This window comes from Leuciscus leuciscus (genome assembly GCF_965113295.1).
Source record: "Leuciscus leuciscus genome assembly, chromosome: 3".
NCBI classification, from domain to species: Eukaryota; Metazoa; Chordata; class Actinopteri; order Cypriniformes; family Leuciscidae; genus Leuciscus; species Leuciscus leuciscus.
The window spans coordinates 38,158,019-38,180,046 of record NC_138727.1 but is presented as its reverse complement, the minus strand read 5'-3'; the positions used below and the strand labels follow the sequence as shown (position 1 = coordinate 38,180,046).

The window sequence follows — 22,028 nt, the reverse complement described above, 5'->3', positions numbered from 1 at the left end:
GCTTGTAATTCCTGAATTCCTGTACGTTCGTTAATAAATAAACTGCAAGTGTCTTGCGGAAGAACATTGTAGCCGGAGCTACTTCTCTCAGTTAATGTCTATGGCGAGTCACGCAGGCACTGGGCAACTCCGCAGCCGAGCCGACCCCGGGATAAAATAGTCAGAATATAAACACTTATTATAGGCGTCCCGTAGTGATTTTGAACATAATTTACGGACTGCAGCAGCTGCTGAAACAACGGCGTTCTGTTGCGCATGCGTGAATTTAACTGATGAGTACATGACCATGCACTCGCACAAATGCGACCACATATATTTTAACTCGCACATTCTCAAAAAATGGTCGCATATTTTGGTCGCAGTCTGGAACCCTGACCTGTGAGATTTTGTTCAATTTAGAGCAATTTTGTTTTATACATTTTTTATTAATGTATGACTTATGAATTTACACCAAAATACTGTAGAATTATTTTGCACAAAATCTTTAATTTAAAGAAAAAACACTTATTGCAACAATTCTAACTAATCACAATTAAATGGTTAGTTGAATATTATTTGTGTGTGTGAGTGTGTGGCCTGGTAAACCCTACATTATGGGGAGAAAAAGTCCCCACAAAGATGGCAATGATGGACATTTTTGGTCCCTAGAAGAAAAACAGCTTTAAAATCATACTCAGTGATGTTTTTTGAAAATGTAAAAACACCTAAATCTGTGATGGGTATGTTTAGGGGTAGGGTTAGTGTAAGAGGATAGAATATAGTTTACAGTATAAAAATCATTCTGTTAATGGAAAGTCCCCATAAAACACGAAAACACAACGTGTGTGTGTGTGCAGAGTTTCGATTTGAGAGAATTTTTTAAGGTAAAATTCATTCTGAAATAAACTGATTCGGCTTTGAAAAATACACTTTTCCAGTCTCTTTATGTTTCCCAGAGGATCTGTAAAACCACACATATACAGCACTATTTGCCCTGTATGCACCCTTTGCTAGCAGCTCAGATATCTCCTAGGTCTGGGTTAACAGAAGAGGTTTAGATCACGTAGAGATTAAGGAAATAAAATAATAAGGATGTCTTACTTCTTCTGGTGAATTCCTGACCTTCTGTAAGTACCTCTTTACCACTTCCTCAGGTGTTTTACCTGGAAAACAAATCACTTATGTTTAAGTATGCAGTATGAGATTTCAAATTTCATTTGTTGTGTGTATAAATCTGCTGAGTGACAATCGATGGGAACAGCTGGTAGTGATCGGTGGCCATTGCATTTCAGTAGTTGCCTCAAGTCTAAATCTGTCACTCCAAGCAAGACTCCTTTTGCCACCAGAACAGCCTGAATGTTTTGTGGCATGGATTTAGAAAGGTGCAGGAAAATTTCCTAAGGGATTTTGGTCCTTGCTTCCTCAATATCAAATTTCAGAAACAAACTTATGCAGCACTGCAGTACAATGTATTTCTCTGTGAATATGTCAGTAAGTACATATATTCTCACCTTTGCGGGCTTGTTTCTTGGTGGTCTTGCGGCAACAGTTCCCGATGCCAGGAATTGGTCTGATGTCACTCTTGCTGACAGGTGGAGGATGTAGAACCAGTTTTGGTGGACGGGTTAAACATACAGGTAGTCCTGCTGCACTCATCAGAATACCAGTAATACCTGCAATGCATCATAATACACATGTGTAATGTATTGTCAGTTTATAATTTTTATTTTAAACAATTACTGTTAGTGTATTAAGAATGTGTCTTGTTTTCCTACCAGCTAATGCCGGATGGACAGGGCTGGAGCCATTAAGATTCTTCACTGGTACTGTCGGTACCCTAGGAGAATAAAAAAAGCTCTATAAGGCCAGTGGACACACTGACTGCTGCCTTACAGAATGTTCTCCTGCATCTCCAAAATGCAACTCTTACCAAAGAGTCAAACCAACAGATTAAGTAATTTACCAGACTAATTATTTAACATCACTCACATGAGATCAGAGCATTAGACAACGTTCCAACAATCCAAAAATCAATACATTTTTTCATACGAGAAGCCATTTCACTCGGATACACATCACAAATTCCATTTCATGCTGACTTTAAGAGACAACAATTTGTTTCATAAAAGCAATGGACATGCTAAACCTACAAACTTCAAAACTGCAGTATTTTCCGCTCTTGAACTTGAAGATTTCATTCATAGTAGAGGTGTCGCAATATAGTGACGTTTCAGAAAATTATTTATTTATATCATGTTAATACTACACATTTGATAATAAACAGCACCAGTAAAAAATATATAAATAAACAGTTTAAGATAAATCATCAAAATATCAGTAGATACTGCGATAATATTGTTATCATGAATTCTTTTAGACACGATAATCGTGTAGTGACAATCTCATATAGTGACAGCTGTAATTCAGTGTTAACTGCCTCTGAACCTTCTTCTGTAAGATGATTATGAAATGTGTAAAAATATGACAGACATTCTAACAGTTTCTTCATCACCAAGTATTTTCTTGCAACCTATTAAATTTCAAAAGTTCAACGTGAAGTTCTTGTTTAACGACTAGCATGCACATAAACCATTGTTCTTCTTCCAACATCAACAGTAATATGATATCTAACTGAATGTACTTTTTGACACTTTCTGCTAAGTATCAAATTACTATTTTACTCTTATATAAGCATATTTTTGGTCAAATCAGTGTGAAAAATGGGGAAAAAAGAAAGCAACTCTAATATACAGCCATTTTACTTCCCTCTTCACAGCCTCAATGGTCTTGTCTGTAGTGTTTTCCCACGCTCATTTTCTTATCTCCTTCTTATCTCTTCTTACTGGAAGGTATGTTGGCCGCTAGACTTTTTTTTTTTTGGGGGGGCTTGTGTCTGTACGTAAATTTATAAAAAATCTGAACGAATGTAGCAAAGTGTGTTTGTTTCTGTCACAGCTGTTACTGGGTCTTCCTAACTGATAAGTCCAAAGCTGTGTTCTCGCTAGCGACACGATCCCATTCATTTTAAGAGGGCTGGCGATTTCCGGCGACACGAGCGACAGCAACCCTTGGCGACAGGATGTAGGCATGTCCAGCGACACGACAAAGTTGAGATATGTTTAACTTTATGATTATGAAGAGCGACTTTCGGGAGCGACAGCCAATAGGAGTGAAGTCAGAAGCAAGATGGAGAAGTCAGCAACTTTTCTATAATTTATGATATGTCTGTGGTGTTTTTTCCTGCCAAAATGTTTGTTTGTAGCGGCAAGAATACTGAATGGTTACAACATGGAGTAACATCTGTGAGTGTCATTCACAATTCTTTCTAGGCAGGCAACCAGTAGTGGGAATACCCACTAGCGACCTCACCGCCAGCCACTGGTAACATGCAGTGACAAAGTCACCGGTAGTGTGAACGCAGCATAACACTTTATTTTCCAGATGGCAACAGACAAATGCACACAGGCACGTCTCTAATGTTTGTAGTCAGAAAACATAAAACATTTTTAGATTAACAGTCAATGGTTCAGTATGAAGGAACAGGATTTCACTTTTACTTCAAGATGAACAGTCATCCATCTAAAACAGAGGTCTTCAATCCTGCTCCTGGAGGGCCACTGTCCTGCAAAGTTTAGTTCCAACCCTAATCAAACACACCTGAATCAGCTCATCAAGCTCTTCAGAATCGCTTGAATATTCAAAGGCAGGTGTGCTGAAGCCGGTTGGAACTAAACTCGGCAGGACAGTGGCCCTCCAGGAGCAGGATTGAAGACCTCTGATCTAAAAGAAAAGCGGTAGAAAATCTGCATAACTAAATAGATGTATATCCATTATAAAAACAACCAAATATTAAGAAATCTCTTGATTGTTAGTTTTTTTTTTTGCCAATTTTAATGCTTGTTTTGTCTTATTTTAAATAATTGTAAGTTATCTGGATTCCCCCATGGAACTTTGTTGAGGCCCCCTGAGTTGAAATCCACTCTTCTAGATTCTTCCTGTTTGTCTGTGCATAAAAATGCAAAATGTGTTATTTAGAATTATATTTGAATAGCTTAATTTCAAGTGTAACAGGTACATACTACATAGCTGACCTAAATAGCAATGCCCCCGTTTACGGTTACATATCCTCATTGTCATGCTCCCTTCCTTCTGAAACTCAAATAACAATACGTTCTGATGCCAGCAAAAGATACGTCAGTTGACATAGAAACAAAAAAAAAGAGCTGTGGTGTGACATTTAGGAATAGGTGAATCTGTAATCAACAACACCACAATAATACTAAAAAAATAAAACACCACTACTGCCACATTTTTTCTCTTGAATGGAAGTTCTGTTTAAGGCACACTATTTGCAACATAGCCTATGTTTTTCACACGAAAGTGAAAACTGAACCAAATATGCTGAAGTGGTTAAGCGGTAAAAGAAGGACTTGTGGAGTGTTTGCTTAAAATGATGAGATGACAGGTTACTAATGCATTTTAGCCAATCATCAACACTGCAGCAGTACATTTTATTTATATTCCTGTTTTGTTTTCCATTGAAAAACAGAAGTGTCAGACATGGGAAGGTAGATGGCTGTTTGGATAGGGCCAATGGGGAAGCTTTTGACCTCCCCTGACCCTTGATCTTGCCTCTACAACAGACTTGTCTCTTTGTTTTCTCTCTCACACATGCTCAACAACTGCTGCTCTATGACTCCAGATGGCTTCACGTCTGAGGCAGAACATTCCATTAGAAAGAGCACCAGACTCACAATGTTCTCCTGCATTAGCACACATGTATGTCACTACACCTGTGTAGGATGATAGTTTATTTTGTAATTGCTTTACAGTCTAGCCTAGGTAAAAAATGTATTTAAAATAAGATGAAAAAGAGTAAAAAATACTCCAATTCTACCTCTGGCTGCATCTTCACATAGTTTATTCTCAAAGCCAAAGGCATCCAGCACTTCAATCCACCCTAGCTACACTCCAAACCTTCATCACCAAAAGTCACATCTAATGCTTCAGGAAACACTGGGACACCATTGTTACTACATTCAATGTCAAAACCTTTTCCTCGTTACCCCAACTCCTTCCTAACATAGACATGCACACACACTCTACTATGTCAAACGCTTTAGTGAGACAGCATTGTGTTGCTAATGCAGACCAGCCCATGTCATGTCAACAAAGGTTGCTGCAGAAACCCAGCGTGAACACGAAATCACCACTGAGAGCTGAGGAAAAAGCCACAGAAACAGCTATAGATATAAAGGGGGTGGGGATGGAACGAATAAGACCATTCTGTCCCCAGATGGTCATCAAACAGAGCAGACATGGATGATTTAGCAGTGTGAGAAACGTGAGAAACACGCTCCTACACAGAGGAGGGGGAAAAACATGAACAGACTCATACATGAGTGAGGCTGACACCTAAATTATATAGGCCTAATACACTGGTGATTTTAGTCGATTAAGTCTGTTTCCTAAAGTTCACAAAGTTTTCCTAACTAGGGTTGGGCACCGATATGGAACCGGTACCTAAGTAACCGGTATGTAACCGGACCGAATCAAAACGCAAATTTCGGTGCCACTTAAATTCCTCAGCTGTCGGTTGAAATATTTGCACTGGTTCTCCGAAACGGACGCAAAAATCATCACCGCATGTGATCGCTAGTTAACCCTTTGACGCATACGATCGTTCACACCACCAGTGTGAATAGAACGTTCAATCGCGTGATCATCAACTTCTAAATTCAAATCTGTGTTCGCGTGTTGGCTGGCGCTGCAGAGACAGACGCGCTCAGCGCTGTTATTAGCCTATCACAACTATTCTGGGTTTTCAACCACGTAAGGTTTATTTTTAGGTTTCAGACGTTCAAAAACACATAAATTATTAGCAAAACAACATTTATAGTTTGTAAAATACACACTGATCGCTATGGAAGCGGCAATAACAATCCTTTCAATTATAAATTGATGATGTGTTTAGATACACGTTGTGTAGGTAACGTACTCGGTTACTAACGTAACCTCGGTTCTCTCTAGAAGAGGGAACGAGTACTTGCGTAAGTATCTTACGCTAGGGGAAAACCTCTTTTCCTCGAGATATTGAAGCCAAAAATTATCCTTAATTTTGCAATAATGTAAAACGCATTGCAGCAGCATGCAGACATGGGCGAGACAGCTCGCGCGCCCATTGGCTGCTCTGCGGCAACTGCACCAGCCTATCGATAGAGGCCCCACATGACGTCAGAACCAATGAGGGTGCTTCGCGCCCATTATGTCATGTCCCGCCGAAGCGGGTGGGGCTAGGGCTATAAATACGGCCCAGAGAGGCTGGTTTGGTCAGTTTTTCATCGCTGAAGAGAATCAGAACATGACGCATGCACGGCAAGATACGCAAGTACTCGTTCCCTCTTCTAGAGAGAACCGAGGTTACGTTAGTAACCGAGTACGTTCTCTTACGAGAGGTCTCTCGTACTTGCGTAAGTATCTAACGCTAGGGGAACACAATGTAAAACGCCGTGCGTGCTTGAGACATAACACTAAAGTCCCAAGGGCAGGTGCCCGGGGCTCATACAGTGCCTAATCACAAGGGACTCACAGAGAATCCGGGAAGAGGGGCTAGAATAGCATCATTCCTGTAATATTGAGCTCTGATAAGAGCATGTTATATCAAGTGTTCCACACAGCCAGGGCGAACTCGGCCTGGACTGGTAAATATGGGGGACTTACGCACTGCCCACAGAAGTATACAGACGATCAGTGATCGACGCTCTAGCAGTTTCAGCATCCTGAGCCGATAGCATCGGGCGGGCAATACTGAAAAATTAAACCGAGAGCAACCTAGCTTGTAAAGCGGGAACCTCGAGGTTATAAAACCTTATAAATGTAGACGGGGAGGCCCAGCCTGCCGCCATACAGATATCTTGCAAGGCAATCCCACTGGACCAAGCCCACAACGAGGCCATGCCCCTTGTGGAGTGCGCTTTGACACCTATCGGGCATTGCAGGCCCTTGGATGTGTAAGCTAGCGCTATAGCATCAACTATCCATCTGGATAGACTCTGTTTTGATGCAGCTAGTCCCTTAGAACGTCCGCTGAACAAAACAAAGAGCTGCTCCGATTGTCTGAAAACAGATGAGCGAGACACATAGGCTCTTAACGCCCTGACCGGGCAAAGGAAGCCTGCGTCCCCTTCCTCTTCAGATACCGGTATGGCCTACAGGGAGATAACCTGTGCCCTAAACGGTGTATTGAGGGATTTAGGAACATATCCGTGCTTTGGTTTGAGTATGACTCTCGAGTAGTGTTGTCACGATACCAAAATTATTGTTTCGATACCGATACCAAGTCAAGTATTGCGATTTCGATACTTTTTCGATACTTTTCCTGAAAAGGGAGAAACACTCTCAAATATCACTGCTGTGCTTTATTTTAAAACCGGGACAACATTCTAATCATATAACACACTAATAAATGAACATATGAACAGCAGATATATTAAACATTTGAACAAAATATGAAATATGAAATATAAAAAATAAATTAGAGCAATGACATTCAAGGAAAAAAAAAAAGATAAATTTAGCAGCATTATCTCATTTATCATAAGAAACATAAGAGCTTTATCTTGATTATGAACTTTGAATAAAAATATGAACAGCGATTATATTAAACAATGTTTAATATTGGTAACATATGATAAGCCTCATTGGTGATATATTTGACATGTGGGGAGAGAGTTGTGGAAGGCCTATACTTCATGTTAAACATAAATATATAGCAGCAAAGACAACAATAGGCTACAGAATAATTCGTTCTGTATTGAGAGGTGCAATATTTGAAAATCGATAATATTTTTTTAAATTACATTTATATTGTATTTATGTCAAAACTTTCAAACATCAAAATGTCATTTATTAATATGTATTCGTGTCAAAATGACATAGAAACATCTTTTCCTATTCTATTTTGCCTGGAAACGCTTCCAACAGGCTTGCGTGTCGCGTGAAAAATAGGCGTCGGTTCTATTTATAGCATACACGCGTTTTCCGCGCGTCTCGAGCTGCGCCCAGACGCGTGAGTCACGCAGGCAGTTAACATGGGAGCCGAAATAAAAACGGACACGACACGCAGCCAGTGTGTCGCCGGCCTTACAAATCTGGAACGTGGTCATTCTTAGAAGTATGATACTAATAAATTAAGGAATCGTGACGTTTTTCATTTCCTATTTACTTTTGAAGTATCGGTGCACCGTGCAACAGAGCAAGGTAGGCAACGTACTTCCATATGTCACTCCTCGCGTCATCTTTTTCTACGAGTCGTGGACCACTTGTCCTCGCACATGCAGCCATCTCGCTGTAGTGTTTTGTCACATGACACTGACAGCGGCAGGTTCTTTGCTGCGTGCGTCAGGAAAAAAACACAGACGTCCATAGGGAGGCGTTTTTTCAAAAAAAAAATGTAAGTATCGATACTGATAAATTTAGGTATCGTGACGTTTTTAATTTCCGAGTATCGCGATACTTTTGAAGTATCGGTACACCGTGCAACACTACTCTCGAGTCATTAGGCCCAAACTCCATACACGTCGCGCTCACTGAGAGCGCTTGCAAATCCCCTATGCGCTTCACTGAAGCGAGAGCCAGAAGAAACACTGTTTTGAAAGACAAGAGTTTCAGGTCTATTGACTGTATTGGCTCGAATGGGGCACCTTTCATGGCTTCCAGAACCGTGGAAAGGTCCCAAACGGGAACTGAGGGAGGTCTGGGAGGGTTCAGCCTCTTAGCTCCTCTAAGGAAGCGAATGACCAGATCGTTCCTTTCTAATGACTGGCCAAGCGGTGGTTCAGCGAACGCTGCTATGGCCGCCATATAAACTTTGAGCGTGGATGGGGTTCTGCCCTTATCCAGAAGCTCTTGTAAAAAGGAGAGAACCTCCGGCACCCCACAGCGTGAGGGTGAAGTGCCACTCGCTGTACACCAGCTAGTGAACACAGACCATTTTGAGGAATAGAGCCGCCTTGTAGATGGAGCTCTAGCCTGTGTGATCGTGTTTAACACTCCCGCTGGGAGGTTAACGGGTACCCGTTGATGGCCCACACATGTAGGGACCAAAGCTCCGGGTAAGGATGCCAGATCGAGCCGTTTGCCTGCGAGAGGAGATCCCTCCTCACCGGTATCGGCCACGGGGCGGTACTCGTCAGCTGCATCAGGACTGGAAACCAGACTTGGTTTGTCAAAAAATGGGGCGACGAGTAGCACCGGGCATCCGCTCTCCCTGATTCGCTCTAACACCTGGGGTAGGAGCGTGACAGGGGGAACCACAAAGAGCGGGCAGCGGGGCCACGTGAGCCAGCGCATCCCTGCTCTTGGAGAAAAATTCCTGACAATGAGCGTTCTCTTGAGACGCAAATAGGTCTATTTTCGCTCTGCCAAATGTCCTCCATAGCAGTTTGATTGTCTGTGGGTGTAAAGACCATTCTCCTGCCGGAAGATAGTTTCTGGACAGTCTGTCTGGTCCCACATTCAGATGACCGGGCACATGCGCTGCCCTGAGCGAGCGCAGATTGTGCTGAGCCCAGACCAGGAGGTGTTCCGTCAGCCTGTGAAGGATTCTGGATCTGATACCTCCTTGGTGATTTATATAAGCCACCACTGACATGTTGTCCGAACGGACCAAGACGTGGTGTCTTATCTGGGGACAAAAAAGTGCCTCAGCGCGTTGTCGACTGTCATCATTTCCAGGCAGTTTATATGCAGAAGCTTCTCCCGTTCCGACCACTGGCCGAATAACGGTCTGCCCTCGAGCAGCGCTCCCCATCCCGAGGTTGAGGCATCCGTAGACACCACCTTCACACTCGAGGAAGTCCCCAGGCTTACTCCTGACCGATACCAGTCGGTCACTGTCCAAGGTTTCAGAGCTGCGACGCATTTCTGATCGACCTTGAGGCGCGCGAGACCGGAGGTCCAAGCTCTGCGCGGCGCGCGCTTTCAACCAATACTGCAGCGGGCGCATGCGAAGCAGACCCAGCTGAAGCACTGAGGATGCTGAAGCCATGAGACCCAGCATCCTTTGAAACTTTTTGAGCGGGACTAAAGCGCCGTGGCGAAAAATCTCTGTCATGCACTGAATACTTAGTCTGCGCTGCGGCGACAGCTGTGCTGTCAAAGACAGCGAGTCCAGATCTGTGCCCAGAAAAGATATTTTCTGACTGGGAGACAGCGAACTCTTCGCCCAATTGACTGTGAGACCTAAATTCTCGAGGTGATCGAGTAATATGGTCCTGTGTTCTATGAGCTCCGACTGTGATCGAGCTAGAACCAGCCAATCGTCCAAATAATTCAGCACTTGTATGCCTCGGAGCCTGAGGGGTGCGAGCGCTGCATCCATGCACATCGTGAATGCGCGAGGTGCCAGGGATAGGCCAAATGGCAGGACTGTGTACTGATATGCCTGACCCTCGAAGGCGAATCTCAAAAATCGCCTGTGACGTGACGCTATTTGTATTTGAAAATAAGCGTCTTTCAGATCTATCGACATGAACCAGTCCCCTTGGCAAATTTGCGAGAGGATTTTCTTGGTCGTGAGCATTCTGAACCGTCGTTTCAGAAGTGCTTTGTTTAGTCGTCTTAGATCTAGAATGGGTCTGAGACCCCCGTCTTTTTTGGGTACCAGAAAATATCTGCTGTACATGCCCCCTTCGCTCTGAGCTTGTGATATGGGTTCTTTAGCCCCTTTGCTCAGTAACTTTGCTATTTCGGCTCGAAGTAGGTGTGCTACTTCCTTTTTCACCGTAGTATCAATTCGCGCCGCTTTGCGTTGCAGGCGTCGACCGAACTGTAGCGAATTTCTATAATGTCTAGCACCCACTTCGAAACCCCGGGTAGCCTTGCCCATGCGTTTGCACGAATGGCTAGGGGTTGAATGCGAAGCGCGCTCTGGTCGCTCAGCGACAGAGGGGCTTCGGTGTGCTGCAACATAAGCGTCGCGCTTATGACATTTGAGGCAGGGGGCGCGCTGATAACAGCGGGCAGATTGCCCGCGCTCGACTCCTCTGCGGTGGTCAACCGAGAGGGGGAGGGCTGGGCGAGTCCCGTAAGACCTGTCATGTCTATGTGTGAATGTGGGCGTGGGATAGCGGGCACATTTACAACACTGAGAGCATTGTCCGCCTGAGCAGAGCGAATGCATGTTGGTTTCGTTTTACAGAAACCTTGAGACATGTAGAACGTAGTGTTTGTGGGCACTGGGCAGTGGGCACATTTACCACATTTAAAGCGCAATCGATCTGGGTCGATTTCATGTGCGCGACCCCTGTGTGACGGGCTGTGTTTCTGTGTAGGAATGAGCACTGGGCAGTGGGCATTTTGTCTACACTCATAACACCATCGGCCGTGGCCGGAACACCAGAAAATACACTCTTATGGGATTTATCTGGGTAGCTGTAAAAGCGGCGTTTGTGTGCAGGCAAGCGGGCTGTGTCGCCGACTTGTTTACTGCAGAATACACTGGAACAGTTGCATTTACTGGAACTGAACGAGCGAGAAGTTGCCATAGAAACAGAGAGCGTCAACATGCTGGCGTTTGTTTGCAGGCGTGCGTGTATTACAATAGGCTCGTCCACTGCAATATTGACATTTCCAGAGAAATGTGTGAGAATGGAGGTAGATCCAGCCGCAGCTGGACTAGGAACACTCTCTTTTCTCCTTTCGCCAGTGACGCACGGAAACCATAGAAACGGTGCTTGGGTGCAGGCGAGCGGGTTGTACAACGCGCTCGTTGGCTGCAAAAATACACATCTGCAGTCGCCTTTTCAGGGAACTGACAGAGCGAGCATTGACGGCATAATTTTATCTGCCGGTAGACCCGGGATCGAACACGGGTCTCTCGCGCGATAGCCTGAGAATCTGCCACTGGGCCACAGGGGAAGACACATAGGCATTTAGTTAGCGTGAGTATTATCAGAGAGCGTCAACATGCTGGCGTTTGTATGCAGGCATGCGTGCATTACAACAGGCTCGCTCACTGCCGTATTGACATTTCCAGTCGCCTGAACTTCAGAGGGGAATGAGAAATGTATGAGAAATAGAATTCGGCCCGGCCGCAGCGGGACATAAGCACTCTTTTCTCCTTTCGCCAGTGACGCACGGGAACCATATAAACGGTGTTTGGGTGCAGGCGAGCGGGTTGTACAACGCGCTCGTTGGCTGCAAAATGCACATCTGAAGTCGCCTTTCAGGGAACTGACAGAGCGAAGCATTGGAGGCATAATTTATCTGCCATTAGACCGGGATTCGAACACCGGTCTCTCGTGCGAAAAACCAAAGATTCCGCCACTGAGCCACAGGGGGGAACACAAAGGCTTTCAGATGCACGAGCATATAAGAGCGTCAACATGTTTTCTTCTGCGTTTGCTTGCAGGCGCTGCAATATTTATATTTCCAGTCGCCTGATCAGGGAACTGAGAAATGTGTGAGAAAATTCAGGTCAGTCCAGCTTCGGCGGGACTATAAACACTCTTTTCTCCTTTTGCCGGTGAGTGACGCGTGAATGGGGCGCAGGGGCAGGGTATAGCTTTCTTGTATGTAAAGAAAAAACTAACCCCGACCGTCCGCTTCCAGCCTCCCCTGTGAACGGCGCAGTTTGCGCGGCTCGAACAGAGGGAGAGAGAAAGCTAGCCCCGTGACCGTCCGCTCCTGACATCCCCTGTGAACGGCGCGGTTTGCGCGGCTCGAACAGAGGGAGAGCAGGTATCATCCTCCAAGCAGGCAAGGCAAGCGGGCGCACCGGCGAGCTTTGCGGGTTGGGGGGGGGGGGGGGCGGGGGGCGGAGGCGCAGTCTCGGAGAAGGATGCCAGGTGAGTCCGCAGAGTCACCATAGGCAGTAACTAGCTCGCAGTGAGGGCAGTCGCCGTCAGCGAGCGCGAGAGCTGCGCGTCCTCAGGAAAGGGGCCTTGAAAAAGACGCCCGGCTCTTTTAGTGCAATGAGAGTGTGTGTCGCGGCGGCGAACACACATACACAAAACACAGTAGCAGAGAAAAGGATATGTCCGCCGGAAAGCGTGAGCAGGAACGGCGACTGAAGGCGGCGAGTTGTCGACCGGCAGCTTCAGATGCAGACTAATCCCGCTGGGTGCTTGAATCAGACGGCGCGGCTTCCTCTCAGGATCCAGCGATGCGTAGGCCCGCTGAAGAGATGAAAAACTGACCAAACCAGCCTCTCTGGGCCCTATTTATAGCCCTAGCCCCACCCGCTTCGACGGGACATGACGTAATGGGCGTGAAGCACCCTCATTGGTTCTGACGTCATGAGGGGCCTCTATCGATAGGCTGGTGCAGTTGCCGCAGAGCAGCCAATGGGCGCGCGAGCTGTCTCGCCCATGTCTGCATGCTGCTGCAATGCGTTTTACATTATTGCAAAATTAAGGATAATTTTTGGCTTCAATATCTCGAGGAAAAGAGGTTTTCCCCTAGCGTAAGATACTTACGCAAGTACGAGAGACCTCTCGTAAGAGAACTATAAAATGTATTCTATTCTTCTCACACTTCACCAGCCATAGACAGTATAAGTGCTTTGCCTACTAACATGGCGCCCATTGTGCGTTATAGATCAACTAACATGAATGATCATTATAAGGGTTTCTTAAATGACAAAACACATTCACTTATGTATTTAAGAATAAAAAATATCAGCCAAAGACTGACTGACATGTAACGCAACCAATCATAGTTGGTTTTGTTCCGCGTCATGTTTAGTGTGAAAATGTGAAGTCGACGTCCCTACAATAACAGACCGGCGTATACATCTAAAAATTATTCATTCAAGAACGTTGTGCAAGTTTACTGCAACAATAGAGCAGCGAATTTCACATACTTTTGAAATCCAGTTGTAAACATGACGGCGTTCTTCCACGATGGGTTTCGCATCACGGAATTTAAGGTGATGCGTTCACAAATAACGCTCACCTTGTGCAGGACATGCACAATAAGTCAGGTAGGTGTCGTTTTTGGCCGGGAAAAGGCAAACATTTTGAAAAGGATTGCTGAAATTTAAAGCTTCTTTGTAGCATACCAAGAACACAGACTTTGCTGTTATTAGTAGGCTACCGTAGTGTTTTTTAGCGTTAAATTATTGTTAGGTGGCTTAAGGTTTTATTGTGAATTTATTATGTAAATTTGTGGTTTGTATTTGGACTAATATTTATATACTTAAATCTAATATACTGTATTCAATTTTAAGAATTTTTTTATTTACATTTTTTTCAATAAAAAAGCATTTTTTTTAATGTCATTCACCATAGTTTTGAAGCTCTTTTTTAAAAGTATTGGTTCAGGCACCGGTACCGTTTTAAAAGTATCGATTTGGGACCGGTATCGAAAGAGTATCCACAGGTTATTCTTTTGCCGCTTTCAAGCTGTCAGTTCTGGTTGTCAGTGGAACACAATAACATCAATAAAGTGTTCAATTATGAACAGTTTATTTATTGTTTTAATAATAATAGAATAGAATAGAATAGAATAGAATAGAATAGAATAGAATAGAATAGAATAGAATATTGTTGCTTTTATATTTTGTCATCTACAGCAATAAAGTGTGGCTTAAGTGTCCATGTAATAAATTTAAATATAATATTAATATACTAATATTATAAGACGTTATAATTTCATAAAAAATACCCTATTGGGCAAAGGTTTGGGGTCGGGAAGATGTTGTGTTTTTGTTTTTGATAGAACTTTTTTTTTTCTTTTTTTTATAACTGTTTGCATACATTTAAAATGTATTTTATTCCTGTGATGAAAAGCTGAATTTTCAGCATCATTACTCCAGTCTTCAGTGTTACATCATCCTTCAGAAATCATTATAATATGCTTAATAATATGTAACATTTCTTCTTCTGATCAATGTTTGAAACAGTTGTGCTGCTGCTTACATTTTTGTGGAAACCATCCATTTAAAATTTGTCTTTGCTTAAGTATTAATTTCTTCCAAAAGATCTTACTGATGGTACTGTAATGGTATGTATATGAAACTGATAAAACAGGTAAAATGCCTTTTCTTACCCAGAGGCAATAAGCGCCCGTGACTGTGCCATGGCAATTCTCTGCAAAGCAGGTCGACTAAGCCCTGCCAGACTGGCACGGGGTGGTATAGGGGCAGCACAGGCAGCGGAGCGCTGAGAGGCCAACGTTGTTGAAGATGACGTAAAAACTGTGGATGGTGTGGGACTTGTTGACGTGTTAACAAGTATGGCAGTTGGCACAAACGTTGCTGAAGATGATAAGCTTTGTCCGGATGGAGGCTGCTGATTCTGTGATGGCAGAGTTGGGGGCAAAGATGAAGGCGTTGGGCGGCTAGAGGAGATTGAGAGATTGGCAGTGGCCGATGTGAGAAGGGACAACGACTGATCAAAAACAGCAGAATTCTTGGCTTCTTCCGAGGGCATGGATTTTAAAGATGTTCCATGTGGTAGTGTATGAGAATACGAGTTTAAAACAGAGGAGGATGGAAGTGTCCCAAAGCTGGCTTTCGGACTGTTTGGCTTTGTTGCACGTCCTAGTGTCTGTGAGGCAGTGCCATTTGCCTTTACACTCAACACCAGCATGCACTGCTGGCAGGCACAGGGCTGTCCAAGAGGAGCAAGAGATGATACCGAAAGTGTCCCGCTTGGGTAAACCGCACTTCCTTTTCTACTCAAGGTAGAACCAGAAACGCCGACCCCAAGAAGAGCCCCGGTTGACCCTCCACCTGATGTAACCCTTCTAGCCATGCCTCCAGTCCCTGAGCCAGTACCCCAAGCCAGTGAATTTTTAGGCAGTGGCCCAGTAACTAGTGGGTAAACCATGTCTGAGCGTCTCTGGATGCGCCTCTGCCGCTGCGTTTGCCTGTTAATCTGGGTCATGGTCTGGAAGTCCACAAAGTAGCAAAAGCCCAACGATGTCAGGTCCAGCCAGGGTTGCTGTCGGTCCCGTGCCGCTTGCAAGGCAATGCTCACCTCCATGTCAAAGGCTGTCCAGGAACCTGCATCATTTTCCCACTCCCATATCCAACCTTGGCCTGGCGCTGAGGTGGGGTCATAGAAACTCCGTCGCACTGGTCTTAACGTACCTGAGGAGGAAAACAAAAGGGTTATAGATCAAATATAATAAAAGAGATATAATAAATCAGTTCAATAAAGTGTTTTCTTATAAGAGAGGCAGCCAGTCAACATGTTACGCATCTAAAGGCTTTATAACTTTATACAACAGGTTGCTTTAAAGCAAGCAGCTTTACAGCATAAAACATGAAAAAAAGAAGCAGTGTCACTTTCGGTTAGATGTCCAATGTCTCCAATGTAAGCATTCAATCCTCCATTATACCGACTGAATGCCTATTGTTGTGCTTTGCGCATCCTTTGAATTTAAACCCATTCATCGGAGCAGAAATAAGTTTACATTCTCTCCAGTAAGACTGATCAGATCAGGATCTTGAGTGTTTAGAGTAATAATTCTTCAATCAAATTTAAAGCAGTAACTGGGACAACACATGCAATATCCATTTAGCTAATGCACAAAATGCATATAGGAATTCATGACGTAGTGCTGGGACACACAAACAGAAAGCCAAAACCCATGTGAATAGATAGATTTGAGCATAAAGCAAAAGCCACTGAGCACAAAAGACCCACTGAGGCATAAACTTTAGCACAAGAGGAGAACTGGGAATTCGCGGAGTTCTAGAAGCCATAAAACTTGTGAAAGGACATATTCTCTTTTTAACACCCATATACACCTACTAGACCTTCAAATGGTACAAAACACTTAATGTGTTGCATGATTCTGTAGACATTATGGAACTTTATAAAGCATGTTCCAGAAATGAGGTGGAGTAAAGCAAGACATCAGTATGCTTTGATCATCCTTTATTGCGTTTGAACTCACTTTACCAGCTCTGTGCCTCAATCACAGTCATGCCCTCTCGGCTCTATTGTACATGAATGAAACAATGTCTTTTGTTAACAGATGAATAGATAACTATTTGCCAATGCTTTTTTTCTTTCGCTGCTTGTGAGAAGTCATTTCACTGAATTATACAGTCAAGCTAATGATAAACACATGTATTGTGGGATTGTGTGGGATTTAACTGCATGCGAGTACCATATATTTCTGAAGGCAGGTCCACTGATATTATGTATCTCTTTTTGAATATTATGAATCTTGCTTTTAGACAGTGTGATGTGTTCAGGGGCCAATGAACATAATAATATGATAAGAAATTAGAATATATATAAAAAAAAAAAAATTATGTAATGTATTCCTGTAATGGCAAAGCTGATTTTTTAGCAGCCATTTCTCTAGTCTTCAGTGTCACATGATTCTTCAGCTCTCTAGTGTTCATGTTTTTACGTGCAGACGTCTGACCTTGATGGCCTGAAATTTTCTTGTCAAAGGCAGAGCCCCAGAGCATGCCTACTTATTGCGTAATCGCCACAGACAAATGGTAAGTGTTTACCATTTGGAGCAAACTTTTAGGGAACGTTTGCATCGGCTGGGATCAGATCAGGATCTTGAGTTTTTTATTCCTGTGATTTTCAGCATCATTACTCCAGTCTTCAGTGTCACATGATCCAGAAATCATTGTATTATGCTGATTTGCTGCCCCTTTGATCAATTTAATACATCATTGCTAAATAAAAATAAAAATGTCTTTTTTTTAAAAAGAAACATCTTTGACCCCAAACATTTGAACGGTAGTGTATTTGCATGTGCCGATTTTTTGCATTACACTTTTGAAGAAAAAAAAAAAGAAATAAAAATAACAATAATTACTTGGGATTAATTGGGATAAATTTTTTTGACTAAATCTGATAATTCTACCTATTAATCTAATTTAAGTTTTTCAACCCCACCTGCACTGCAAGCAACATGGTGTGACGCTCCCATTAGTCGCCCAACAAGGCAATCCGCACTTCATTATAAACTTACATTGGACAATTGTCATATTCTTATACACAGACAAATGCTAGATTTTTTTAGCCACACTTGGAAACATTTTTAATATAAAAAAAAACAAAAAACATTTTTAAAGTTCAACATGTACTCTAGTAGTCTATTACAAAAGAAAACCTCATTATATACGTCATTAAGTCAATGATTCCATCAGGATCTGTCAGTATTGATTGTGATGCACCAAAATTGTTTCAGTTTCAGTTCAATATATTTGATAGTCCAGATAAAACTATAATACTGTGCCTCCTCTCAACATTACGGCCAGAGCAACAGATGGCCATGTCCACTTTCACATGCCAATCATACAGCCTGCTCTTAAGTTTGCAAGCTTGTGCTAGTATGTGAGTGGGAGTAAAAGGCTGTGCTTCAGCAGATCATAAACTGTGACATTGGGTTAAGGATCCCAGGACCTTTGCAGCGGCACAAAGCCCTATACAGCAGGTGTACAGAGACCGTCCATCTGTTCCATTGTTGCTGGCTTTGTGCTTCCATCATTGCCCCAATTTTCATTCCCCTTCCCTCTTTCAAACTAACAACTTTATTCCCCTTTCTTTTCTAAAAATGTTTTATAATTTATAAAATACAATACAAATAATTCCATCTGACACGTGCAGTGTTTCTCCTACCATTGTTTTGATTACCAGAAAAAAATACAACACTGAATTTCTGTGGGGAAAAAAAATTCATATAATTTGTTTTTTAAATGTTGTGTAAGTTTAATAATTGTATACGTTTCATGATTTCAATTAATTAGACATGCTTTTTGATTACAAAAAAAATGACACCACGTTTCCGTAACACACCTGCTCCGCGAGTACACTAGTAGTACCACCCACCCTGAAAAAAATCCCAGGGGAAACACTGACGTGCCTTATGTAGTGGATTATACCGCCTCTGTAGTATTTGATTAAATATGATCACCGATGGATAGCAATTTTGGGGGACAATTTAGCTCTTTCTTAAACACTCTCTTTTATATTTTCTGAGCTGAAGTATTTTCTGTTCATATTTCTAGATTTCTGTCATTCAGAAAAGTCAGTCAGTCAGTGGTGGAAATGTAAAGATTTTAACCAATCATCAAACATTTGACCGTGACATAAATGAGAAGGAAGCTATCTGAAAATGAAGCTTGGGACTTAAAACTGTTGTAGATAAAGTGAAGATAAAGATGGGACCAAACGATTTATAAAGTGGGTTTCAGAAATGAAAATCAGTGCTTAAAGTACACAAGCAGAAAGTAAGCTCAACAACTACACTACCTAGAAAATATTTTTTAAAGGAGTCTCTCAAGCTTAACCAAGGCTGCATTTATTAAATTTTTTTTTTTTACTGATTTATCTGTGATATTATTACCATTTTAAAGAACCGTTTTCTATTTTAATACACAGTACTCTAAAATGTAATTTATTCCTGTGATGGCAAAGCTGAATTTTCAGCATCATTACTCCAGTCTTCAGTTTATATGATCACGCGATCCTTCAGGAATCATTCTAATATGCTGGTTTGGTGTTTAAGAAACATTTCTTTTAATTATCAATGTTGAAAACAGTTTTTGTTGCTTAATGTTTTTGTGGAAACCATGATACACTAACACTACCATTCAAAGGTTTGGGTTAAGTGAGATAAAAAAAAAAAACTTTTATTTATAAAAATAAGTTAAGCTTAAAAGTGACAGTAACATGTATAATGTTACAAAATTATTCTTATTATTTTTAAATAAATGCTATTCGTTTGAACTTTCTATTCAAAGCATCAGCAACAAACATGTTTTCAACATATAGATATAGTAAGAAATGTTTCTTGAGCAGCAAATGAAGGATCATGTTACACTAAAGACTGGAGTAATGATGCTGAAAATTCAGATTTGCCATCACAGGAATAAATTACATTTTAAAATATATTAAAATAGAAAACAGCCATTTTAAATTGTAATAATTGTACACAATATTGTTGTTTTTACTTTGTTTTTGATCAAATAAATGCAGCCTTGGTGAGCATAAGAGACTTTTTTCAAAAACATCTTAATTATTCCAAACCTTTGACTGGTACTGTAGGTGTGTGTTTATGGGAAGGAGGGAGTGTGATACCAACAGAAATGATTCACAAAATGGTCAGCCTGAAAGAAATTATAACATTCCCTCAACTCTTTAGCCTAACCATGTGAGAGTCATTGGATGAAAAGATTGGAAGAAAAACACAATCCTGTGTGTGTGTGTGTGTGCGTGTGTTAAACTAATCTCCAGTCTGCAATGGAAAACAGAGTAACTGACAGCACCCCTGGGCCCAGAGTTTATGAAACTACATCCTAGCCTGTTGCACAATAGCAACCGCTCCCCATCTCTCCGCAATCTATCTTTATAGTTTCGTTCTTTCCCTTGGAAGTGTGCTCATTTCCCTAGGTAGTGCTTTATGGAACTTCACTCCACAATATGTAGCCTAAGTGTGACTGAGCAAGTTAGTTTGCAGGTTTTTTAGGGCAAGTCTTGACAGAGCGATGAGGGTTGTGAACGTCACTAACCTCATGTCATGGATGTTTGGTTGCAAAACATTACCTGAGAAAAAAAATTGCGTTTCAAAAATGATTTGGGTGTTAATAAAAAGATCATTTTGGGGAGCTGCCTGGGTGTGTATCTCTAAACCATTATTCACTGTAGGCTGGTGCAATTATGTGTTTTTTTTCTCTTATGAACTAGATCAACACAAATGCCCTTTGTCCATGGGGATTAATAGGCAGTTTTGCTGCAAGAATTTGCAATCACTTTGAGTAACTTTAATCTGTGTCCTCTTACATACCAAGGCCTCAGTCTGACTAAAATTGTGTGATTTTGCAAGGCCAGACTAACAGACCATGATAATGTGCTTGTGGAAAATTTACAAGAAAACAAGGGTAGTGTTATGTCTGTTTTTTTTTTTTGTACCTCTTTTGTCTCACTCCCTCTCTTTATGTTGTCCAGTCATACAGTGGCCTCAAAAAAGTGTTTGGACACATTGGAAAATGTATGAATTTCATTGAAGATCTATTGCAATCTTTTATCTTAATTTTGAAAAAATCGACTTTTCTATTTTAAATTGTACAACATATATTGCATGTTTTTATGCTAAAAAATGTCACTTGGTCTCATATAATGCGAAGACATTTTAAGTGTGGCATATATATTTAAATACTTTTTGCCACCAATGTATATCCATCCAAAACAACAGCTTTCTGAGTGGAAAGTAGACATAGTTCAATGTGGTTTAAACTCAAATGAGTGCATACGTATAAGTAGATGCGTGTTAAAAAATAGGTGTGAACAACATTTCGTCAAAATCACTGAATGCAGACTGAAAGAGATAAGCATAGGTGTGCTTTGAAGTCATATTACATCATGTTAAAATGAAATATTTGCCACACACTTTTTATCAATATATCACTGCTTGAACCATACCTGAGAGGCACTTAACTATGTCAAGACGTTTTCACAATCATTCCATAAAACAACTTACAATCTGTTACTAGTACTTTTTTTAATTGCTAGCAAGTAACCCAATCATGACTAGAATCTTCTTTAGTTTCACCAAGAGATACTAGCACTCATTCCTTCGCTACTACTCATAATCACAATAGTGTCAACTAACTAACCCACTGTTAGTTATAAGACATTCTAAATGTACATGGGAATCTGTGGTTCAGTTTTGACTAGTATGTATTCTAATTGTCACTGGATTCTATTACAGTTTTGATCATTAGGTACTAGCACTTATGGTTTGGTTACTAGTAATTTCAAGTTACTAGTATCTATTCCAGTTTTACTAGTACCAGTTTATGAGATGCTAGTATCCATTCCCAAATGGTACTAGTAACATTTCTGATAACATTTTACAATAAGGTTTCATTAGTTAACATTAGTTAACTACATTAGTTTACATGAACAAATAATGAACTGCTCTTCTACAGCATTTATTAATCTTTGTTCATGTTCATTTCAGTATAATAAATGATTGATATCAAAAAGTTGTATTTGTTAACATTAGTTGAACAATGAACAGCTGTATTTTTATTAACAAACGTTAACAAAGACTAACAAATACAG

The 22,028-nt window shown here is 41.6% G+C and overlaps 1 protein-coding gene across 1 annotated transcript in view; it reads right to left on the bottom strand.

Annotated features, from left to right (window-relative positions):
* The window catches only part of dtx4b (deltex 4, E3 ubiquitin ligase b), a 37,849-nt gene that overhangs the window by 14,631 nt on the left and 1,190 nt on the right, over positions 1-22,028 (bottom strand). Inside the window, exons 3-6 of the mRNA XM_082162710.1 lie at positions 15,031-16,075; positions 1,755-1,816; positions 1,491-1,652; positions 1,081-1,142 (exon numbers count right to left, since the gene is read on the bottom strand). Coding sequence (XP_082018836.1) covers positions 1,081-1,142; positions 1,491-1,652; positions 1,755-1,816; positions 15,031-16,075 — 1,331 coding nt within the window. The remainder of the gene's footprint in view (positions 1-1,080; positions 1,143-1,490; positions 1,653-1,754; positions 1,817-15,030; positions 16,076-22,028) is intronic.